At 35.1% G+C, this 20,764-nt stretch overlaps 1 protein-coding gene across 1 annotated transcript; it reads left to right on the plus strand.

Moving 5' to 3' along the window:
- Positions 1 to 17,755: 17,755 nt before the first annotated feature.
- Positions 17,756 to 18,247, plus strand: LOC126762735 (pupal cuticle protein Edg-78E-like; the record flags this gene model as incomplete). Its single annotated transcript, XM_050479703.1, has 1 exon — positions 17,756 to 18,247. A coding segment is annotated over one exon (477 nt), but the record flags the coding sequence as incomplete, so codon positions are not given.
- Between the last annotated feature and the right edge of the window lie 2,517 nt (positions 18,248 to 20,764).

Consider the following 20,764-nt stretch of genomic DNA (forward strand, 5'->3'; position numbering starts at 1 on the left):
ATACAAAAATTGCTTTTGTAGGCAGTTTTTTCGTAAAAAAAAATTTCGAAGTTGTAGACTTAAGGTCATTATTGTAGATTAATATTTTTTTTAGAGTGATGGGAGAGTTCAAATCTTGGAAATGATCATGTGCTAATTTTTGAAATTTCTAACTATTTTATTTTTGGTGTTTTTTTCTGCTTCTTTAATGTTAATAAATAACTACTAAAACATGGATACTAAAAATATTGTCTTTTTTTTGCGACACTTAACAAATTTCGTGAATTTCAGTCTCTAGAATACCCCCCCTTAATTTTTAGACATATGGCATGGTTGAAGAGGGAAGCGAGGCGCACATGCAGACAAAAAATAAAGAGGCCGAGATACGTGAGTATGAAAAGCTTGAGATTCTGGTCGACAGGGGAAATACTAGAAAATTCTACGAAAAGATTCAAACCTAAAAAGGTGATCTGTTGGCAGATATTCAGTGCATACTGAAATTATGGAAGGACACCTTCAGCCTGCTGAACGGCAGTGAAAGTATAATATCTGAAGATGGAGAATCCGATTCCCCAATCGATGGCAATGGAATAGATGTTCCATTGTCGGACTATGGAGAGGTTCGGATAGCAATTACCCGTCTGAAGAATAACAAAGAATACGGCGGCGAAGAACTGACAAGGTACATGTATCAGTTTCTTTGCAAGATATGGTCGCATGAAAGCGATCTCTGTAATCCGATTTATTCCCATTTTCGTGGCGCAAAAATTACCTTCCGATGTTTCTTGGCTGTAATTTAAAAAAAAAACCAAAAACTTTGATTCTGCTTGTGGATTATTTTTAATTGATCTTTTAAATTTTTTACAACAAGTCGAGAATATGATATCATGTAAATGGCCGACGCCACAATTGATTGTCATTTGAGCCATTTTTATAGCATTTTCCATGACTTTGGCCAGAACTTCCGGCAATAGGTTCTCACATTCTTGACGGATATTGTTTTTAAGAGCTGCAAGAGTCTGAGGCTTGTTGACATAAACCCACGACTTCAAAAAGCCCCACAAAAAGGAGTCTGGAGCGTTCAAATCAGGCGATCTTGCTGGCCAGTGCAAATCGCTAAAACGGGAGATTAGGCGGCGGGAAATGCATTCTTCAGCATATCGATTGTGGCACTTGTAGTGTGTGCCATTGCAACGTCCGGTTGGAACCACATGCTTGTCAATCCCAATTCATCAAGTTGCGGCAAAAAGAACTCGCTGATCATTGCTCTGTAGCGCTCACCCCTCACAGTAACCGTTCGGCCCACGACGTCTTCGAAGAAAAAAGGTCCGATGACTCCTCCAGCGAAAACAGCACACCATTCAGTGACTTTGAGCGGGTGTAATGGCTCTTCGTGGGTTACACGCGGATTTTCAGTGCCCCAGAAGCGTAAATTTTGCTTATTTATTTTTTGTTAATGAAAAATCATCTTCCTCTTGCTGGTGATTAAGGCTTGACGCAATTGGCGGTCAGCAGCTAACAGCTGATGCACCGTCTGGACTTTGTACGGAAACATCTTCAAATCTTGTACCAAAACTCGCTGTAAACACCGTCGACTGATACCCATTTGCGTGGCACGTCGTCTGGTCGATGTCGACGGCGCTTCCATGACATCCTCGGCAACAGCAGCAATATTCTCCGCAGAACGGCTACTCCGGGGTCTGCCACGCCTGGCAGCATCTCGTGTTGTGCCAGTTTCTTCGAGCGAGCAGCTGAACGTAGCAGTGTTTCACCAGTAGTCGTCAGACAGCCAGGAAATCTGCGACGAAATTCACATTCTGCCAATGTAACCGACCGATTATTGGTCAAAATGATCAGCCATACCATTGTTTATTTACGTGTATTTCGCGTGTGTTTACTACACAAATGTCAAAACAGAACTGACATTAGAGGTCAAATGCAAAATTTATAGCATCTTCTGATAGGAGGATTACTTTTGCGCCACCCTGTATAATATAAATGTCAGAGAATGTAAGCGATTTAGAAGATATGTATGTATGTACATTAAGCCAATTATAAGGTGGCCTCACCCCTTTTATAAAATTTTTAGCCCACAGAGGTTCCTTGCGTCTTCAATCCCCTATACCAAATTACAGTTTTATATCTTAATTTAATGCTTAGGTATGGCAATTTCTCACACCCACACTCATATTCAGACAAGAACTAAAAAATTAAATTAAAATCTCAATAATAAATGGCATTATTTCATCAACGGTCATTAAGATTCACTTTTTAAATTGTGTCAAACCTATTGTTTTTTATTCAGTCGATTATACAAATTTGCACACTAACTTAGATGGCCCACCCTGTTTGTTATGTTATATTGATTTCAACCTAAAAATGAAATGCTGTTTCTTTATTTATGGGTGTGCTAAGTGAAAATCAAAGCAATATTAATTTAAAAAAATCAAGAATAATAGAAAAGAAAAAGTAGCAAGATACATTTGCAGTTGGGAAGACTATTGGCAAAGCGAAATTTAAAACAAGTTTAGTCAAACATGAAAAAATAATTGATATTTTAGATGAAAAAAACTTTCGTAAGAATATTAAATTGATATTTTGTTGTTAAATATGTATGTATTTATTTATGTACAAAAGTGTAGTTTGAGAGAAATTACTCTTAGAAACTTTTGCATAAATTCTTTGACACTCAAGAGGAGAAGTTGTGTAGCATACAGTGGCGTAGTCAAAACTTTGGGAACAATAGGATTAACGAAAAATATTTTTTTTTTCATAAATTTTAGTATGAATCTTTAAGAATATGTCACAAAAAAATGTTATTGCAAGTATTTCTCATATAAGAGTTTTGCTCAAAACCAAAGAACCTCTTTCTTGTTGCAAAGAAGATACGCACTCGCTTCTGAGCAGCAAAAAACGCACGTCAACAAACATAAGGAAGGTTCGGTGTCGAGAAGCTGCAATCACAAGAGACAACCGAAGGATTTTCTACTCGAATTGCAATCCTGCTCTCTGAGAGCACTCATCAGCAACTCGGTATAAGGGAACTGTGGGACGGCATTTCAAGCCTTTTACGTACAGCTGCTAATAAATCCATTGATAGATTGTTCGATGCAGTAGCCGCCGGAGGAAGCAGATGAAGGGGAAGACCTCCACTTCGCTTGGATAATTAGCATTTGACTGTCTAAATAAAGTTTTGATTTTGTTTGAGCTTAAGTTTTATAACTAAAATATTTTCTAGTGATTAAATAGAATTCAACAAAATAATTTTTTTTCCTGGTATCTTTTGATGTTTTCAAGAGTCCAGAGGAGGAATTTGTTCATCAAAGTATTGAATGTGTTCTTGTTTTTGTGATTTTATGGTCCCGTTTAGCGTTTTGCGCATTTGGTTTACGCATACAACAATCACGTGATTTCCACTCTCATGCTTCTTACCGAAAATATGCAAAAGTTTCCGAAGTTTATTGTGGAAAATTGAAGATGGAATATTTAATACTAACAATATGCTGAGAGTTTTTCATACTTTAGGATCAAATATGTGTGGCAAAGAACTTTCTTTCACACATTTGGATAAATCTCTGATTCATTTATAAAAAATTATTTCAAAAATATTTTAAACTCGAAATTGCAGTAGCTCCAAGAATTCCTTGGGCTCTGTGTCATAAATGAAGCTTTAAATAGTTGACAAGTCGTATTACATTCAAAAATTTGTTACGTTTCAAAAATTAATGAAAACCGGATGTCAAAAATAATCCTTTTTTAAATTATCCATTATATGCACTTATTGGTATTCAAATTCATTATCAAACCCTCTGGCATTCTCACACGTACATGTACGATAAAATCATTTGAGGTGACGTGTCAAGCGTTTTTGGAGAATGAGATGACACTAACTATCATCAATTTGTTTTTAAATGCTTCCTCAATTGAAATATTCATTGTTTATTGCAACAATATGAGTGAATCAAAAGCCAAATAGAGAATATGTGGGTAATCTGGCAAGTTCTGTGTACACTTCATTATACCCTGAACAGCCGACGTGGCATTAAGTTTGCCACGAAGTTTTTAATAGTCAAAAAGAAACGTCGTAAACTCTAAAAATATATGTCGCATAGATTATTGTTCAAGGCAACGTCAACATATACAATCTTCGAATATAATGTTCATATCAAAGTACTATAGCATATAACTTCCATACAAACTGACTGATCCAAAATCAAGATAAAGATATTTTTATTACCTTTTACGGTATAAAAAGTACACCGGAGAAGGGTATTAGTTTCGATGCAGCCGAAGTTAACGTTTTTTCTTGTTTTAAACTAAACTCGTTTTCAATTATTCATATTTCATATATTGGCATTCAAGTGCTGATTATCTAACAGGCATTAGCCATACACTTCAACATCAAACGAACACACTTATACATTAGAGTGAACAACAAAAAAGTTTAAATTTTTCCTTCTTTACACTTTGGAGAAAAAAACGTTACCAGTGAACCTCTAGTTTATCCAAAAATTGTATTATTACCACCTTTCTTGTATCTGAAACAAAAATTTCCAAGAGTCAGTGATGCAAAAATTAAGGAGTGCCTTTAAAAGCGTTGTTAAAAATTTTCTTGGAAATGTGAAAACTGACAATTACAAAGATTTTGTAACTGAACTATTTACAGCCTATAAAAAAATTTGGATTGCAACATGTCCCTTAAAATTCACTTTCTGGACTCCCATCCCCGAAACTTTAGGAGCCGTAAGTGACGAACAAGTGGCGATCATGGGAAACGATTCCACCAAGACATTTCTGCTATGGATAAACGGTATTAAGGCAAATGTAGTGCTAGTTTGGTTGCCGATTACTGCTGGACATTGTTACGGGATACTCCAAAAACAAAATAACGCCGAAAACCATCGACAGTAACATTTTAAGGAGCTCTATCGCTGTTTATTTTTTAACAAAAATTATCATAGCAAAAAAACTGTAGGTGATAGAAGAAATCTATAGCTATTTTCTGCATTTGTGGAAATTTTTACATAATAAACACTTTGTTCTCTTAATGTCACAAAAAAACAAGTGGATTTTTGTTTACCAGTGTTATCATTTTTCTTGGCTATTGTACCAATTTATTACTCATTGAAGATATATTTCTGAACCTATTTATGTCTGTATATACATATTTGTATTTTAGAAAAATTTCCACTTTAGAATTTCAAATGAAATGACTGGCGCTTTTTCGAAATTTTACAGAAGCCTACAGTGCTTTTTTGCCCTAGATATAATATCGATTTTGGATATGTTTGTACCTACAATTTACGAACCCATTAAAGATTTTGTAATATTTGATTTTTATTATTTTTAAATTTATATTTTTATTTTAAATTACAAAAATTAAAATACCTGAACAAATTACTATAATAGCGTTTTGTTAAAAAAAGAAACATCAAAGCAAGCAAAGTGACAATTGTCGAAAACGTATATTAAACTTCAATATAACTCCTTTTATGATCCGTTCTTTTATGATTTTCCAGTTAACAGTTTCTTTTCAAGGACTAACAGTAATCTGCCGTAGCATAAACTTTGATATCTTTCTTCTCTTTCACTTTTAGATCCTGGTGAACCTCTCCCTCTCTCTCTGTTTCTTACTATTATTCCCAAAAGTCTCCAAAAAATTGTTCTAACGATACTCTAACTTAATAATCACATTTGCTCCTAGAGGCTTTAGAACAGGCCCGTCCAACATAATTTTGTGAAGGGCCAGGTTTAGCATTTTCATAACCGTAGCGGGCCAAAAAAAAAATAAAATGACCTTCAGTTTTGGTATATTTATTTATTTATAATAAGCAACATCACATAAATCTTAATATATTATTATTAATGTAACTATGGCCTTAGCATATAAAGATATTCTTATTCTTAAAATCTAATTAATGAGATGTCTGAAATTTTTTCTGTTTGCACAGCGCATCTATGTGAGCTGGAGTTTTAAAAGTGGGTATGCGCAAAATGCCTTTAAGATGGCTATCTAATAAAGATGATCTGGTTTTTGATTTGTTAAATTTCATGCGAGCAAACAGCTGCTCTCAAACATATGTACTACCAAATAAAGAAATATGTTGAAAAGCCAGCTTAGTAAGGTTTGGGTATTGACTGGGTGTAATATACTTTTTGTAAAATTCAATTAAGTTTGGAAGACAATTATTATATGCTGTTTTTAGATGATAGCTGCTTTGCAATTCTATTAACTCCAGCTGTAAACTCTGCGCAGCGCCTTCAATTTCAACATCAAATGGATTTTGAAATACTTTCATGCAGGGAGTTTGTGATTTGAAGTCTGCGAATCTGTCGTCAAACTCGTTCCTTAATCTTTGTAACATCAACACGTACTTGTCAAAATTCAGGGTATCTTGCTTTTTTGTAGATAAGGTCTCCCAATGAATCAACTGCTTTTGTTCCAGCTGCTTTTCCAACAATAAAAGCTTTTTTGTGAAAGAACGTGTTAGTATAACTGTGTGCATAGTTGGTCTTTCCCTTGTAGTTTTAAGTTAAGATCAGAAAGATATTTAGTTATATAAACCAGGAAAGCCAGATCAGCCAACCACTCCTCATCAGTAAGGAAAGTAATTTCTTGGTCTTTGTTGCCAAGAAAAATCTTTAAGTCGTCCAGCAGGGAATAGAACCGTTTTAGTGTGGCTGCTCTGCTGAGCCAGCGAACGCGACTGAAGTATACAATGTCTTCGTGATCTGAACCGACATCAGCCAGAAAAGCCTGGAACGGTCTGTCGTTAAGCCCTCTTGCGCGTATAAAATTAACTGTCTGCACTACTTTATCCATCACGTGTTTCAGGCCTATACAACTGGGATGCCCAAAGACTATAAGAGATGGCGGGCCGGATTAAGGGCCTATGCGGGCCGGATGGTGGCCCGGGGGCCGTATGTTGGACAGGCCTGCTTTAGAATTTCTTTGTAATTTGGTGCTTCATGATTAGCAAGGAAATTTTCGACTATAAAACCAAAACTTTTCCATTTTCTAAAACAATCATAAGTTTGATAAAATCTGTATTTTTCATCAATTTTTTTATCCTTCCACGCTTAGTTCTTTTAAAAATTGTTGTATCACGTATTTAAACACTGGGATCATTTTCGGAAAATAACTTTGGCATAGATGTGTCATCCTTCCAATTACTTCCTTCTGTAAATTGTGCCAATAATGGGGACTATAACTTATATGAGACCTTTATGATACTCTCGCAACATGTTGCACAGAATATAATAGTTTTGATGGTACACCCAGCGGTTGTTTGTATCACCTAAAACTAATCGAGATAGATATTGAGTTATATAAATGTATATAATTGATCAGGTTGACGAGACAAGTACCATACAAGCGATTAAACAAAAACCCATAAAATATCATAATAAGGCACTGAATTAACCAAACTTTATGAGAAGAAGTCATTTAGTACTTCTTTTTAGTACCCTGAAAACCGCTAAAATCAGATTTTACCCACAAGCAGTGGGCGTAAGTAAGATAACTCACTGTAAAAATGCGCCACAAAGATTAGAATTTACAAACCAAGATGCTGAAGAAAGACTTTTATAGGAATATTTGTTAAAATTGGACAAGGGTGGTGGCACCGCCGACCTTTAAGTTAAATACTATATCTCAGGAACTACTTTACCGATTTCAACGAAATTTGGTGTGTGTGTTTATCCAAATATTCCTATTATACGCAAAAATAGCCGAAATCTTATGACAACCACGACTACTCCCCATATAACAAATTTTAAATTCCATCTGGTTCATTCACTTTACAGTATACAAATCAAACATCAATGAAGTTATCAGAATAAAACGTTTCACAAATATCCGTAGAGCCCTCAAGCTATTTCAGACAACAAATGTAAAGACGGACCCTACAGCATATGCTGAATTTGTTACCGAACATAGCGGTGAATCTGTGAGGCAAATCCATGTCGTCCCGCTCAAAGTAATCCCCCTTGGGCCCAATACACTTGTGCCAACGGTTTTCCCAATCCTCGAAACAGTTGTTAAAGTCAATTTCCGTAAAGTCAATTTCCCGTTTAATAACTTCAATCGTCTCAAAACAATTTCCCACGGAGCTAAATAAAGCGAATACGGATACGGATTGCGGCAGTATCGGAGTGCCCCACACTTCGATAATCGAAGAAAACGGTCAACATAACCTTGATTTTTGATCTGCTTTGATGTGGTTTTTTCGGCTTCGGCTCACCTTAGCCACGATATTCGGGCGATTGATCGTCTGTCTCCGTGTCGTAATCATAAATGCAATACTCATAGCCAGTGATAAAACGTTTCATGACACCCTGGTAGTCGGAAAGCATTATTTCACAGAAGTCAACGGCACGCTCTTTTTCGAAACAATTGAGTGAATTTGGAATTTTGGAGCAAAACGTACTTACACTTTGCTTAGACTCAAATGTTTTTTCAAAATGGTTTTCAAAAAAATGGAAGAATTGCTTTCGATATGCCAACGATGTCAGTAAGATGTCAGTCTAGCACCAATTCCTTTATTTTATTAACGTGTTGATCATCAGTTGTTGTTGATGACCGCCATGAACGCAGTTCGTCGTCAACACGTCCTCGACCCTCTTTGAATAATTTGCACCAATCAAAAACACTTGCTTGCGGCAAAAAATTATCAACTAAGGCCTTTTCCAACATTCTGAGCGTTTCGGCATCAGAAATTTGATTCCGCTCACAAAATTTAATGGAACTTCCTTGTTTAATAATTTCACGCATTGTACAAATAACCGAATGTACTTCCGAAAGTAAAGCGTTAGTACTATATATACACTATTGATTTTTACACCCTGAACAGGGTATATTAAGTTTGTCACGAAGTTTGTAACACCCAGAAGGAAGCGTCGGAGACCCTATAAAGTATATAAATAAATGATCAGTATGTTGAGCTGAGTCGATTTAGCCATGCCCAACTGTCTGTCTGTCCGTCCGTCTGTCTGTATATATACGAACTAGTCCCTCAGTTTTTAAAATATCGTTTTGAAATTTTGCAAACGTGATTTTTATTTCTTCAAGAAGCTGCTCATTTGTCAGAACTGCCGATATCGGACCACTATAACATATAGCTGCCATACAAACCGAACGATCGGAATCAAGTTCTTTTATGGAAAACTTTTGCATTTGACAAAATTTATTCACGAAATTTGGTATAGATTATTTTCTAAGGCAACAATATAATATGCGAAGAAATTGTTCAGATCGGCTCACTATAGCATATAGTTGTCATACAAACCGAACGATCGGAATCAAGTTCTTGTATGGAAAACTTTCGCATTTGACATGGAATCTTCACGAAACTTGATATGGATTACTTCTTAAGGTAATAACACAATCTCCGAAAAAATTGTTCAAATCGGATTACTAAAGCATATAGCTTCCATACAAACTGGACACATAGTTATTAAAAGAAATGCCCTTGTGAAGGGTATATTAGCTTTGATGCAGCCGAAGTTAACGTTTTTTCTTGTTTAATGTGACATTTGGCACAGATGTCACTGACAGTCATACCAACCTAAAAAAAAAAATATTTTGACAAATGGGTTTTCGCGAGAAATTTAAATTAAAAAGTCTTACAATTTTTCGCCAACAGCAATATTTCAAACTTCCGGTTGGCTTTATACCGTATACATCGGTCAATTAAAACAAGTCTTAGAGATATATCATAGTTTATTTTATAATTTTTTAACCACAACAAAGACACTCAGTTGCGCCAGGGTGAAGTTAGTTTGTTATGAAAGATATTTTGTGTTACAACGACATTGCAGAAAAGATAATTGATTTTCCCATGAATTTTTTCTTAGAAATAACGACACATTTATTTTATGACAGTGAAATTGCTTTATATTTTTCACAAATAACGTCATAAATCAGAATGGCACTTATGCTCAGCACTTCAATTAATATATTACATTCCACTAGTTTAATCAATAAACTTATGGTGTTTGCTATATTTGCTAAATAAGAGACAATCGAAAACTTTAAGCCGCTCCCTTAAAAATCGACTTTTTGACTTTTATACTAACATATGTACGTACAACACACCTGATAGTGAAATATTTTTAAAACAAGTTTTTTTAAATATCAAAGGCTATAAATTCATAAATAAATATAAGAAATTATTAAAATTTCGGAACAGGATTTGAAATCGAATTTTCTAACCACCACTCAGCAACAGCAGCACAATGTGACTCACAGTTAAGCCGCACCAACAGAGAATAGCGCTCGTGCCAGCGGCTACTTTAACATTAAACATTTTTATTATACAAATGCATTACGCGTTGACGCGACAAACTCAACATTTTTTCGGTAGGATCACTGCTTCTGTGACCTTTTGATGTGTGTTAATAAATCTACGTTAATAGAATTGCTTTGGTATTTCATTTTGCAGCGGTACGAGCGTGAATGTTAATTAATATCATAATCATAAATATTCCTTCTTGATTTTAATTTGACTTTTACTGATGAAGTGCATTCATTATAACTCAATAACACGTTAATATGATTAATTAAAAGTATTAATAATGCTGAAGTAATCAAAATATAAAAAATAAAAGCACAAAAAAAGAACGAAAAATCACATAAAAAAACGGCGTGTTGCATTTATTTGTTTTTGTAATGTAGTGCGGTTACATTGCTGGAGATGCTCAGATATACATATGTACATATGAAAATGTTGTTGTGCTCAACGTTTGTGAATAATTGACTTGAAGTTGTGCAAAACTAAATTTTATACACTGAAAGTGATTTTAGGAAAAAAATCATGATTTTTAGATCAAAATCAAAAATTTTTAGAAAAAAAATCATGATTTTTAGAAAAAAATTAACTTTTGCCAACAAAGGAATTTTGGAAAAAAACCATAATTTTCTTTATAAAGTAATTATTTTAAATGCCCAAATTTAGTAAAGAATAGAATTCAAGATTACAGTACATTTTAATTGAATCTTGGTGCAGGTTACGAGAATTTTCAGAAGAATTATCGCCTAAAAATAATTTTGTTTTAATAAACATATGGATAAAATTAAAAAAAAAACAAGAAAAAAACCTTAACTTCGGCTGCACCGAAGCTAATACACTCTTCACAGGTGTTTCTTCTTTTCATGTGTCTAGTTTGTATGGAAGCTTTATGCTATAGTAATCCGATCTGAACATTTTTTCGGATATTATGTTATTACCTTAAGCAGTAATCCATGTCAAATTTCGTGAAGATACCACGTCAAATGCGAAAGTTTTCCATACAAGAACTTGATTCCGATCGTTCAGTTTGGATGGTAGCTATATGCTATAGTTAACCGATCTGAACAATTTCTTCGGAGATTGCATTGTTGCCTTAGGAAATAATCTACACCAAATTTCGTGAATATATCTTGTCAATTGTGAAGGGTTTCCATACAAAAACTGGATTCCGATCGTTCAGTTTGTATGGCAGCTACATATATGTTATAGTAATCCGATATCGGCAGATCCGACAAATGAGCAGCTTCTTGAAGAGAAAATGACGTTTGTAAAATTTCAAAACGATATCTTAAAAACTGAGGGACTCGTTCGTATATATACAGACAGACAGACGGACAGACAGACAGACGGACACGGCTAAATCGACTCAGCTCAACATACTGATCATTTATATATTACTTTATAGGGTCTCCGCCGCTTCCTTCTGGGTGTTACAAACTTCGTAACAAACTTAATATACCCTGTTCAGGGTATAAAAATATTTGTTTCAAAATAAAAGATTTTATAATAATCTCTTTTTAAAGGGACGACATTACTAAAAGTGTAAACTTAATTAAGAAGTGCAAGGTTACCCTTAGCAGTAAGGCTGAATGGAATGATTCCGCTCTCGAGCCACTGGGATAGTGCAATTAATTGGTACACCGACGACTCGAAAACGCCGGAGGGAATTGGTGCAGGAGTCGCAGGATCACCCGCCAAACTCTCCACACCTATGGGAAGTTTTCCGAGCACATTCTAAGCAGAGGCCTTTGCTATAAGTCGGTGCGTAGAGGTAAAACTACAATGAAACCAATAGCACTGAACGTATAGTTATACTCAACGACAGTCAAGCGGCACTTAAAGCGATCTCTGCATATAAATCAAATCGTTATTGCTGCAGGAGTGTGTAGAACGGCTGAACTATGAGATCGTAACCAAGTGCACCTTATCTGGGTGCCCGGGCACAAAGGTATAGCCGTAAATGAACTGGTTGATGAGTTCGCCCGCTCTGCATCCACCAACGTGGTAGGCCCCGATCCTTTCATTGCGGTCGGTCCCCATGCCATAAAGAAGTTGCTCCGCAAGGATGAAAGAGCGGGCAGAGAGGGGTATTGTCGACAACTCCTAGGCATGCGTCATGCCAAGTTGCTAATGAGTGGTTACAACCTTAAAAGATTTAAATACATATCTAATCAACATCGCAAGGGACAAACTCAGGCTACTTGTCGGTTTCTACACTGGCCATTTTAAGCTCAAGAAGCATTTATATAATATGGGCAATGCCCCATTGGTCATATCTTTTTGTGCAAATTGCCAGTTCTGCGACATTGAGCCTGAAACTGCAGAAGACCTATTAATTGACTGCACAGCAGTCCGTAGGCGCAGGATAAAGGCCCTTGGATCCATGTTTCCAAATAGGGATCACTTCGCCTCAATAGCACATATCAGTATATTTGAATTTATCAATACCTTTATGCTGGGACTAAGTGAGGCGTTTTGATATAGAACCATAGGTCACGATGCAATCCTCATTTATTTATCGAATCTAACCTAATCTAATGAAAATAAATAAAATAATATGATCAATGAACATGTCTCATAATCTAAACCAAATTATATTTATTGAAACACGTATGGTACCATTAAAGCAATAAATAACTACTCTTTTTCCAAAAGTGGCGGAAATCATATACATACATGTAATACAGTGAAATTTCTCGTAACCGGACACTCACAGTCGCAGGGTTTTTGCCCGACTTAGGGAGCAGTCCACGTATGGTGGCGTGCAAACACGTGTGGTTATTATATGTAGTATATTCTTACAGTCAGATGCTGCAATTCAAAAATATATTCCTACTGAAGAAATATATGGAAGCCAATGTCAGCCAGGAGCGAATGAATGACAATTATCCCATTAGTTTACGTTGAGCCAACGCGAACATTTTCCGTATTGTTCTTTAATATAGAAAAACTTTCTAAAAACAACAGAAATTAATAAGAATTTTAGAAGTCGGGAACTGTAAATTATATAAAATTTCTTTGACACGTGTTTTGAAATCTTGTCGGTTTTTTAGAGATAATTTGAACGAAATATTACCAAAATAGAGTCCGTGTTCGGTCATTGGAACTTACTGGGCTTGAAAGCAAATGTATGAAAATAGTAATGAAAACGTTGTGTTGACTAAATTTGTCCAGTTATGGGAGCTTTCCGGTTATGAAGAGTGTCCGTATTGTACTTATTTCCAAAGCCTCTTATATACCGAAAAAAATCGGTAAAATTTTAATCTAACATACAAGTAGGTATATACTGATAGTGAATATATTAGATGGTAAGAAAGATCACTTAACGAAATCGAGTGTATATGCTTCCCTTTTTATACCCTGAACAGGGTATATTAAGTTTGTCACGATGTTTGTAACACCCAGAAAGAAGCGTCGGAGACCCTATAAAGTATATATATAAATGATCAGTATGTTGAGCTGAGTCGATTTAACCATGTCCGTCTGTCTGTCTGTCTGTCCGTCCGTCCGTCCGTCCGTCTGTATATATACGAACTAGTCCCTCAGTTTTTAAGACGTCATTTTCTCTTCAAGAAGCTGCTCATTTGTCGGAACGGCCGATATCGGACCACTATAACATATAGCTGCCATATAAACTGAACAATCGGAATCAAGTTCTTGTATGGAAAACTTTCACATTTGACAATGTAATCTCCGAAAAATTGTTCAGATCAGATTACTGTAGCATATATGTAGCTTCCATACAAACTGAACACATAGTTACTAAAAGTAATTCACCTGGAAGGGTATATTAGCTTCGGTGCAGCCGAAGTTAACGTTTTTTCTTGCTATAAGATGGACTAGTATAAAATATAGATCCACAATCTCCAACTTGAGAACTTTAAACGTAACACCTAGACTCTGAAAAAGTTGTTGTTATTTGAAAACAAGAAAAAAAAGAAATGTTATCTTCGTTTGCACCGAAGCTATAATACATTTCACAAACAGAAAAGTTTCACACAAGAACGTGAATCTGACCGTTCGATTAGGATGACAGCTATTTGCTACAGTGGTCCGATATCGGCCATTCCGATAAACGGGCAACTTCTTGGGGAGAGAAGGGCGTGTGAAGTTTCAGATCTATATCTCTAAAACTAGAGGATTAGCTCGCCGACGGACTGACAGACGGACGGATGGACGGACATGGCGAAATCTATTCAGCTCCTCAAGCTGATCATATATACGAGGTTTATATAAAAAGTATCGCTACGTGTATTCGATTTTGGATTGTTTTGTTGCATTATCTTGGTATTCATATCCGATATTTATGCTGATAGGGTCGACCATTTTGAGTGTTTAGTAAAATTTTGACATCTGTTTTGCTTGGTCACGCTTTGGTTCGTAATCGAGTTTTGCTTATTTCAAAAAATGGATCAAAGAATCTGTATACATTTTGTGTGAAAAACAAAATTATGTAAGTTGAATGTGGCATATGGTGAAGCTATCTTTGACAAAAGCAACTTTTATCGATAGCACAAAATGTTCTCAAAGAAATGAAGAAGAGCGCCCGAATACAAAAAAACGACAAAATTAATGAAGTGAAGAAAACAGTATTAGCCAATCGTCGTACAATCGTAGCAAATGATCGTACGAATAAAGAATATTACCTGAAAGTTATGCGCAAATTTTCGCGAAGAAACGCCCGGATTTGTTAAAAAGAAACCCCAATTGGCACCATGATAATGCCCCTGTTCACGCTCTCTAGCCCTGGCCCCTGTGATTTTTTTTTTCTCGAAACATAAGAGACACATGAAAGGATGACGCTACGTTACAATTGGATATAAAAACTGCAAGGAAGGAGAAACTAAATAAGAACTATAAAAATTACTTTTTAAGTGCTTTGAGGATTGGAAAAAACGCTGGCAGAAGTGCAATATATCTTGAAAATAAATCTTTGAATGGGACAAAATGGATATACATACATGAATAAATAAGTATTTTCATAAGAAATAAAAAATCATGATATTTTTTGAACAAACCTCGTATATACAGTACACTTATTTATATATTTGTATGTATGTATATACTCAGCTCAAAGTTGGAAATAATTTCTTCAAATGTATCTATGCTTTAGGTAATTTTTTTAATATTAAACTACATACTCACTACAGAGCAAAATGAAGTAAAATGCTGTTTGCTCTTTTCTTTTTATTTTAAAATTAAAAAAAAAAAAACGATTATACTCTGTTGCATTATGTTGCGAGAGTATAATAAATTCCACTTCCAATTAAGTTGATTGTTTTGATATTTGAAGACCGGTTTTCAATATCTATAAAATCTTAGGAAAAAAATTCAATTTCGTCATTTTTTAGTGGCGACTTTTTACTATCTTTGTCAAAAGACAGTAGAACTTAGTTGGTCTCATATTTTAGCCTACAAAAATGGAAACATTAAGTATATTGTGTATGTATGGCTATGTGCGCACTTATTGCATCTTTCACGTATGTATAATTCGGCACAATTTCTTTCTTATAGCTGAGCAGAGCAAATTAGAGTTCAGTGTTAAAACTTAAAGTGAAAGATGTTTAACGAACTTTAAACTAAAGTTCTAATCAAGTAAATAGAGTAAGAACTTCATAATATCATTCCCTAATTCAGTAAATGAGAAATCGGTTAATTTTCACATCTCAGAAACTTGTTGAGTAATTTCGACTAAAAATTATTAAATTGCATTCTCATGCTAACCTCCTCCTAGTAATACTTTAGAAGCAAGACGCATACTAGACATTTGATATATGAATTTGTACCTCCTCCTTCTAGTGGAAATAAATTGATGATTGAATCCCTCTTCCTCGATTCTTTTCTGCAAGGAACCTACCACTCTGCCCCACTAAATCCACACCGACCATATTCACTAACTGGTCGAAGGAATATAGGCATTTTAACATTGCAGTCGATGACGTTAAAATTCCGACTGTTAAAAATCCTAAGATTTTATGTGTAATATTAGATAGCCTGCGTTCCTTCACTCCTCATACGACCGCGATAACTGCCAAAGTACAGGACGGCAACAAATGGGATGCAGAACATGGGTCCGGCCGGTCCTTAACTACGCCCCACCAATATGGTCGCCTGAATGCAGTGAAACGCAGACGAAAAACTTCAGACATGGCAGAACACTGAAATCCGGACTATAACGGACTCCGGACTATGACATCAAGAGATCTTTTTCCTTAACTACGTCGACGACATCGGACAGTACACCAACCAGACTTCAGACGCAGATCATTTTAGTCACGCATTCACGCACTCCTTCAACGACCTCCTTTTCAGTGAATGCCGGAATTGGAGTCAAACCAACACCCATTGCAGATGACGAGCTCGAGTTGCCCTAGAATCTTCATTCTGAATACTGGCGCAGATAAAACTGCTACTTATCCAGAATCTACCCCAACGTCCTGCTTTCCACGAGTCCCCGCATGACTCGAGACACCTATGTGCATGGTCCGACCCAGTCGAAACAGCGCGTATCCGAGGCCCACACCCAAGCGGGAATTAGAAAACCATTACAACTACTACTATAAAACTACCATTTCATCAGTCTACCAGCAAATTACAACACTTAGGACTTTAGTTAGTGGCTACCATATCGGCGCACCAATGAAGATTTTATTTATTTGATACTGATATAAATATTCTCGCTCCATAGGGCTCCTTCTATAGCATCACGTGCTTTCGAATGCACAGTATGTAGAAATTGGTGAATTAAGTATATTTTCTGATGATGTTTATGATTTATACAGCGATCAGTTGACAACTCCGTCGTTCAGTTCAATTAATATGGTTGAAATTAAGCATTACATAATATTTATTTAATTCCGCAAAAGACACACATTCAACAAACGTGCCAAACAAGATTCCTAACGATCAAAGCGCACTCCACATAGCGGTTGTTGCATGCATTACTATTGCTCGGTGCTTGATGTGTGAAATACGCACGCGTCACGTCGCATCAAACACTCGAGTTGACATAAACAACTTGCAGAGGGATGGACATGTCGTTTTTGTGACACTAAACTAATTAACGACGACAATTTTTCTCTTCTTTTAAGAATTGTTTGCCGAATTAATTTGCATATCAGCGACGCATCTATAAAAGCTTCCATCGCACCAGAAACCCGCTTCATTTCGTTACGAATCCGCCAGCGGCAGATTCATTGTGTTGTTCTAAACATTCGGCGTGTACGCATATACACACATATGTGTGTGGAAAAACAAATAAACGTGCTGCTAACTGAACTTCCAGACGGTGCTTCCAGAATTTATTCATTCCCCGTCAGCTGTGTCATTGGACGCTATTACGAATCAAATAATGGGAATGTTGTTTAAAATACGGGTGACACGTAAAATTCGATACAGCATAGTTGGACTACAATTCCAAACAACGGTTTGTTCTTAATGCACCGCTTAATTTAACTGGCTTAAGTATAGTTCTTTATGGATAATAAATAGTTGCTCTTTTCTCTTCTCTCTTTCATCTGCAGTTTAAACGTCTCCTCTTGTGTGTAGTCTTCTGTGATATCTTTGCACAACACTTGCAACCTGTGCATGCGGCCGTAAAACCACTTGATCGTGATGCACACACCATTTACTACAAAAACCAGGCGCCCAATGAAAGCGGTGATTTTCATTACGAATTCCAAACATCCAACGGCATCACAACAAAAGCAGCGGGAAATGAGTTCGGCCATAGTGGTGTGGTGCAGTACATTTCGGCAGAAGGCATACCCATCACGATGACATATGTAGCCGATGCCGATGGTTATCATCCGACAGGCGAACACATACCAAAGTTACCGGAACAAGTTTGGGCGACACAGATGCGCAGTAAACGCCAACAACGAACTGTAGACGAGAAGACATATGCAAAAACTACTGTTAGAAAAATACAAACAACAAGTAAAAAAATAAGTGTGGTTAAATAATGATGTGCAAAATATGGTTTCTCAAAAATTATTTCAAATTTAAATCTTAGAACGGGGACTCAATCTGCAAATTGAAAACAAAAAAAAAGTATTTCAGTTCGCTAAAAATTGTGTTATGTTAGTTATATAACTTGTACCGCCGTAAATGTAATCGTTTACATATAGTGCCCAATCTAACCTAAAAATTTCCAAATGTGGGGAATGACCAAAATATAATAAATTGTGTTCAATACTTGTCAATAAGCTTTAGAAATAACATTTAAATAATTAAAGAAACATAATATATTGAAATTGTTTTCATAAAGTTCAAATCGTTATATAAAAACGCAAAAGACTCGACTTATACTAACAATAGAAGCATACCATACTTAAGATTTAATACTAATTTGTATAAGAGAAACTAAAATGTATTTCATACATAAGCGAAGTATGTATGTATTTGTATAAGTAAATTTTCAGATATTGTGAATAGTCTATGATATTGAGTTTTATTCTCATAATTTTCCTTTTCTTGTAGGTTTCATCATCATTTTCGGTTCAAAAGGGTTCCAATGCACTCCGCAGCCCATATTTTAAATTTCTTCTCATCAAGTTCAAGTTACAAAACCAAGATTATTATTTATGAATTCATTCATTCATGAATGTATATATTAAAAAAACTAAATTTTTTTGACATGTCTTGATTCAAAATTTTACTTTTAAACAAATTTACAGTGGGTGTGCCTATTATTTCCGCCACCTCAAAACACGACAAACAATTACCACCGAAGGCTTCTTCCAACATTCTGAACGTTTCGGCAACAGAAATTTGATTCGGCACAAAAAATTTTAATTAAAAAGTCATACTATTTTTTGCCCACAGTAGTATATAGAATGCACATATAAAGTATTTGAAAATGTTTTCCGAAAATTTGAGGTTGATCCGGCAAATAGTTACAGAGCTAAGAGCGAATTTGTACAAACTTTTTAACTAAGTGGAATCGGCTCGGTGAGAAAAATTTTTCCGATTAGAACTTCGAATTTTAGTCATTTTGAAACGGTTGTTTTGGAAAGCCACCATTTTGTCAAAAAGCAAAACTATGACTGGACCTTAGGTGAATAATTCAGTTTTTTGTTTTTGGATTTGAAATATATTTTTAAGCACAAAAATGCAAAAGGTTTAAAAATGAATCGACGATTTTTGAAGTACATTTAATTCTGGAAATGTACCTTATTTTGATTTATTTATTAAATAAAATACCTTTTCAAAAAAAAACACACTTTTACTAACTTGCAAATGAACAAAATCCCTAATAAAACAGCCGCTCTTGAACTAGCCTCATTATGCCTTTTTTTTCCTTATGGAATGATGAAATTTTTGAAAAGTTATAAAAAGTCTTCCAGATTAAATATTTGAAAGTATTGACACACATATATTTGCATCCATATTTCTTTGATAAATTAGCATAGATGATAAAAGCACGAAAAATTGCAATAAAGCACATATCTACAATCATATACAAACATACCATATTCAGATGTGGATATATAGTATGCGGCAAGTCAAAGTAAGATATATTACCAATTAGCAGTCAAATTAGCATATAAGAACAAATGAAAACTTGTATGTAGCATTTAGATCTGCATTCATACGTACATATGTATGTACATAGGAATACAAATGTACATTTGTACAAATTTTATATGCAAAGGGGACATCCAATTTTATACAGGTCTGTAGTAGTCTAAAGATTTCCTTAAAAAGTATAATTTTGTGGTCAATAGCTGGACCTTATTAATTTATGTAGATATATGTATGTATGTATGTACATATATATGCCAGTTTATAAATTTATGAGCATTCTTACTTAGTGAATATTTAGTGGTTATCTTAAAGTTTATAGCAACAAAATGATTTTTAATTTTTTCTCCGCTTTTAATTGAATCTGTCCAGCTGGAAGTTTAACCAGAATTAAGAGCTGGTAGGGCAAGTTATGTCCGTTAGCGTAATTAAAAGCAAGCCAAAACACATCCGAATGATTTATATTATTTTAACTTATAGGTTATTTGGTACAACCGTGACATAAACAGATATCTAAAAAAAAATTTATACAATATTTTTACAAAAAAAGTGATCACAAAAAAACAATTTTGAACAATATCTTGTTCACGTTACGCTCAAACACCCGATACATAATTTAAAAACTGAAATTATTTGGTAAGCTGTGATAACTCGGGAATTTTGTTTTTGTTGTTGGGTTAATAATCAGTGTATTTTGGGTTTTCCAAAAAGTAATAGGATCAAGGTAAAAACTATATGGTTTGCAAAAAAATGGAACAAAGTTTGACAGAAATCAGAAAAAACGTTAACTGTGGAGAAGTTAAGATTTTGATTAACCAGTTTGTATGATAACTATATGCTATAGTGGTTCGATCTGAATCATTTCTTTGGAGATTATATTGCTGCTTTGGAAAATAATCCAAATAGCTGCCATCCAAACAAAAAATAAAAATAAAAGTAAATTAAAACCAAAAAGAACACTTTTAAAGATC

The sequence above is a fragment of the Bactrocera neohumeralis genome, chromosome 6 (assembly GCF_024586455.1).
Source record: "Bactrocera neohumeralis isolate Rockhampton chromosome 6, APGP_CSIRO_Bneo_wtdbg2-racon-allhic-juicebox.fasta_v2, whole genome shotgun sequence".
Classification (NCBI taxonomy): domain Eukaryota; kingdom Metazoa; phylum Arthropoda; class Insecta; order Diptera; family Tephritidae; genus Bactrocera; species Bactrocera neohumeralis.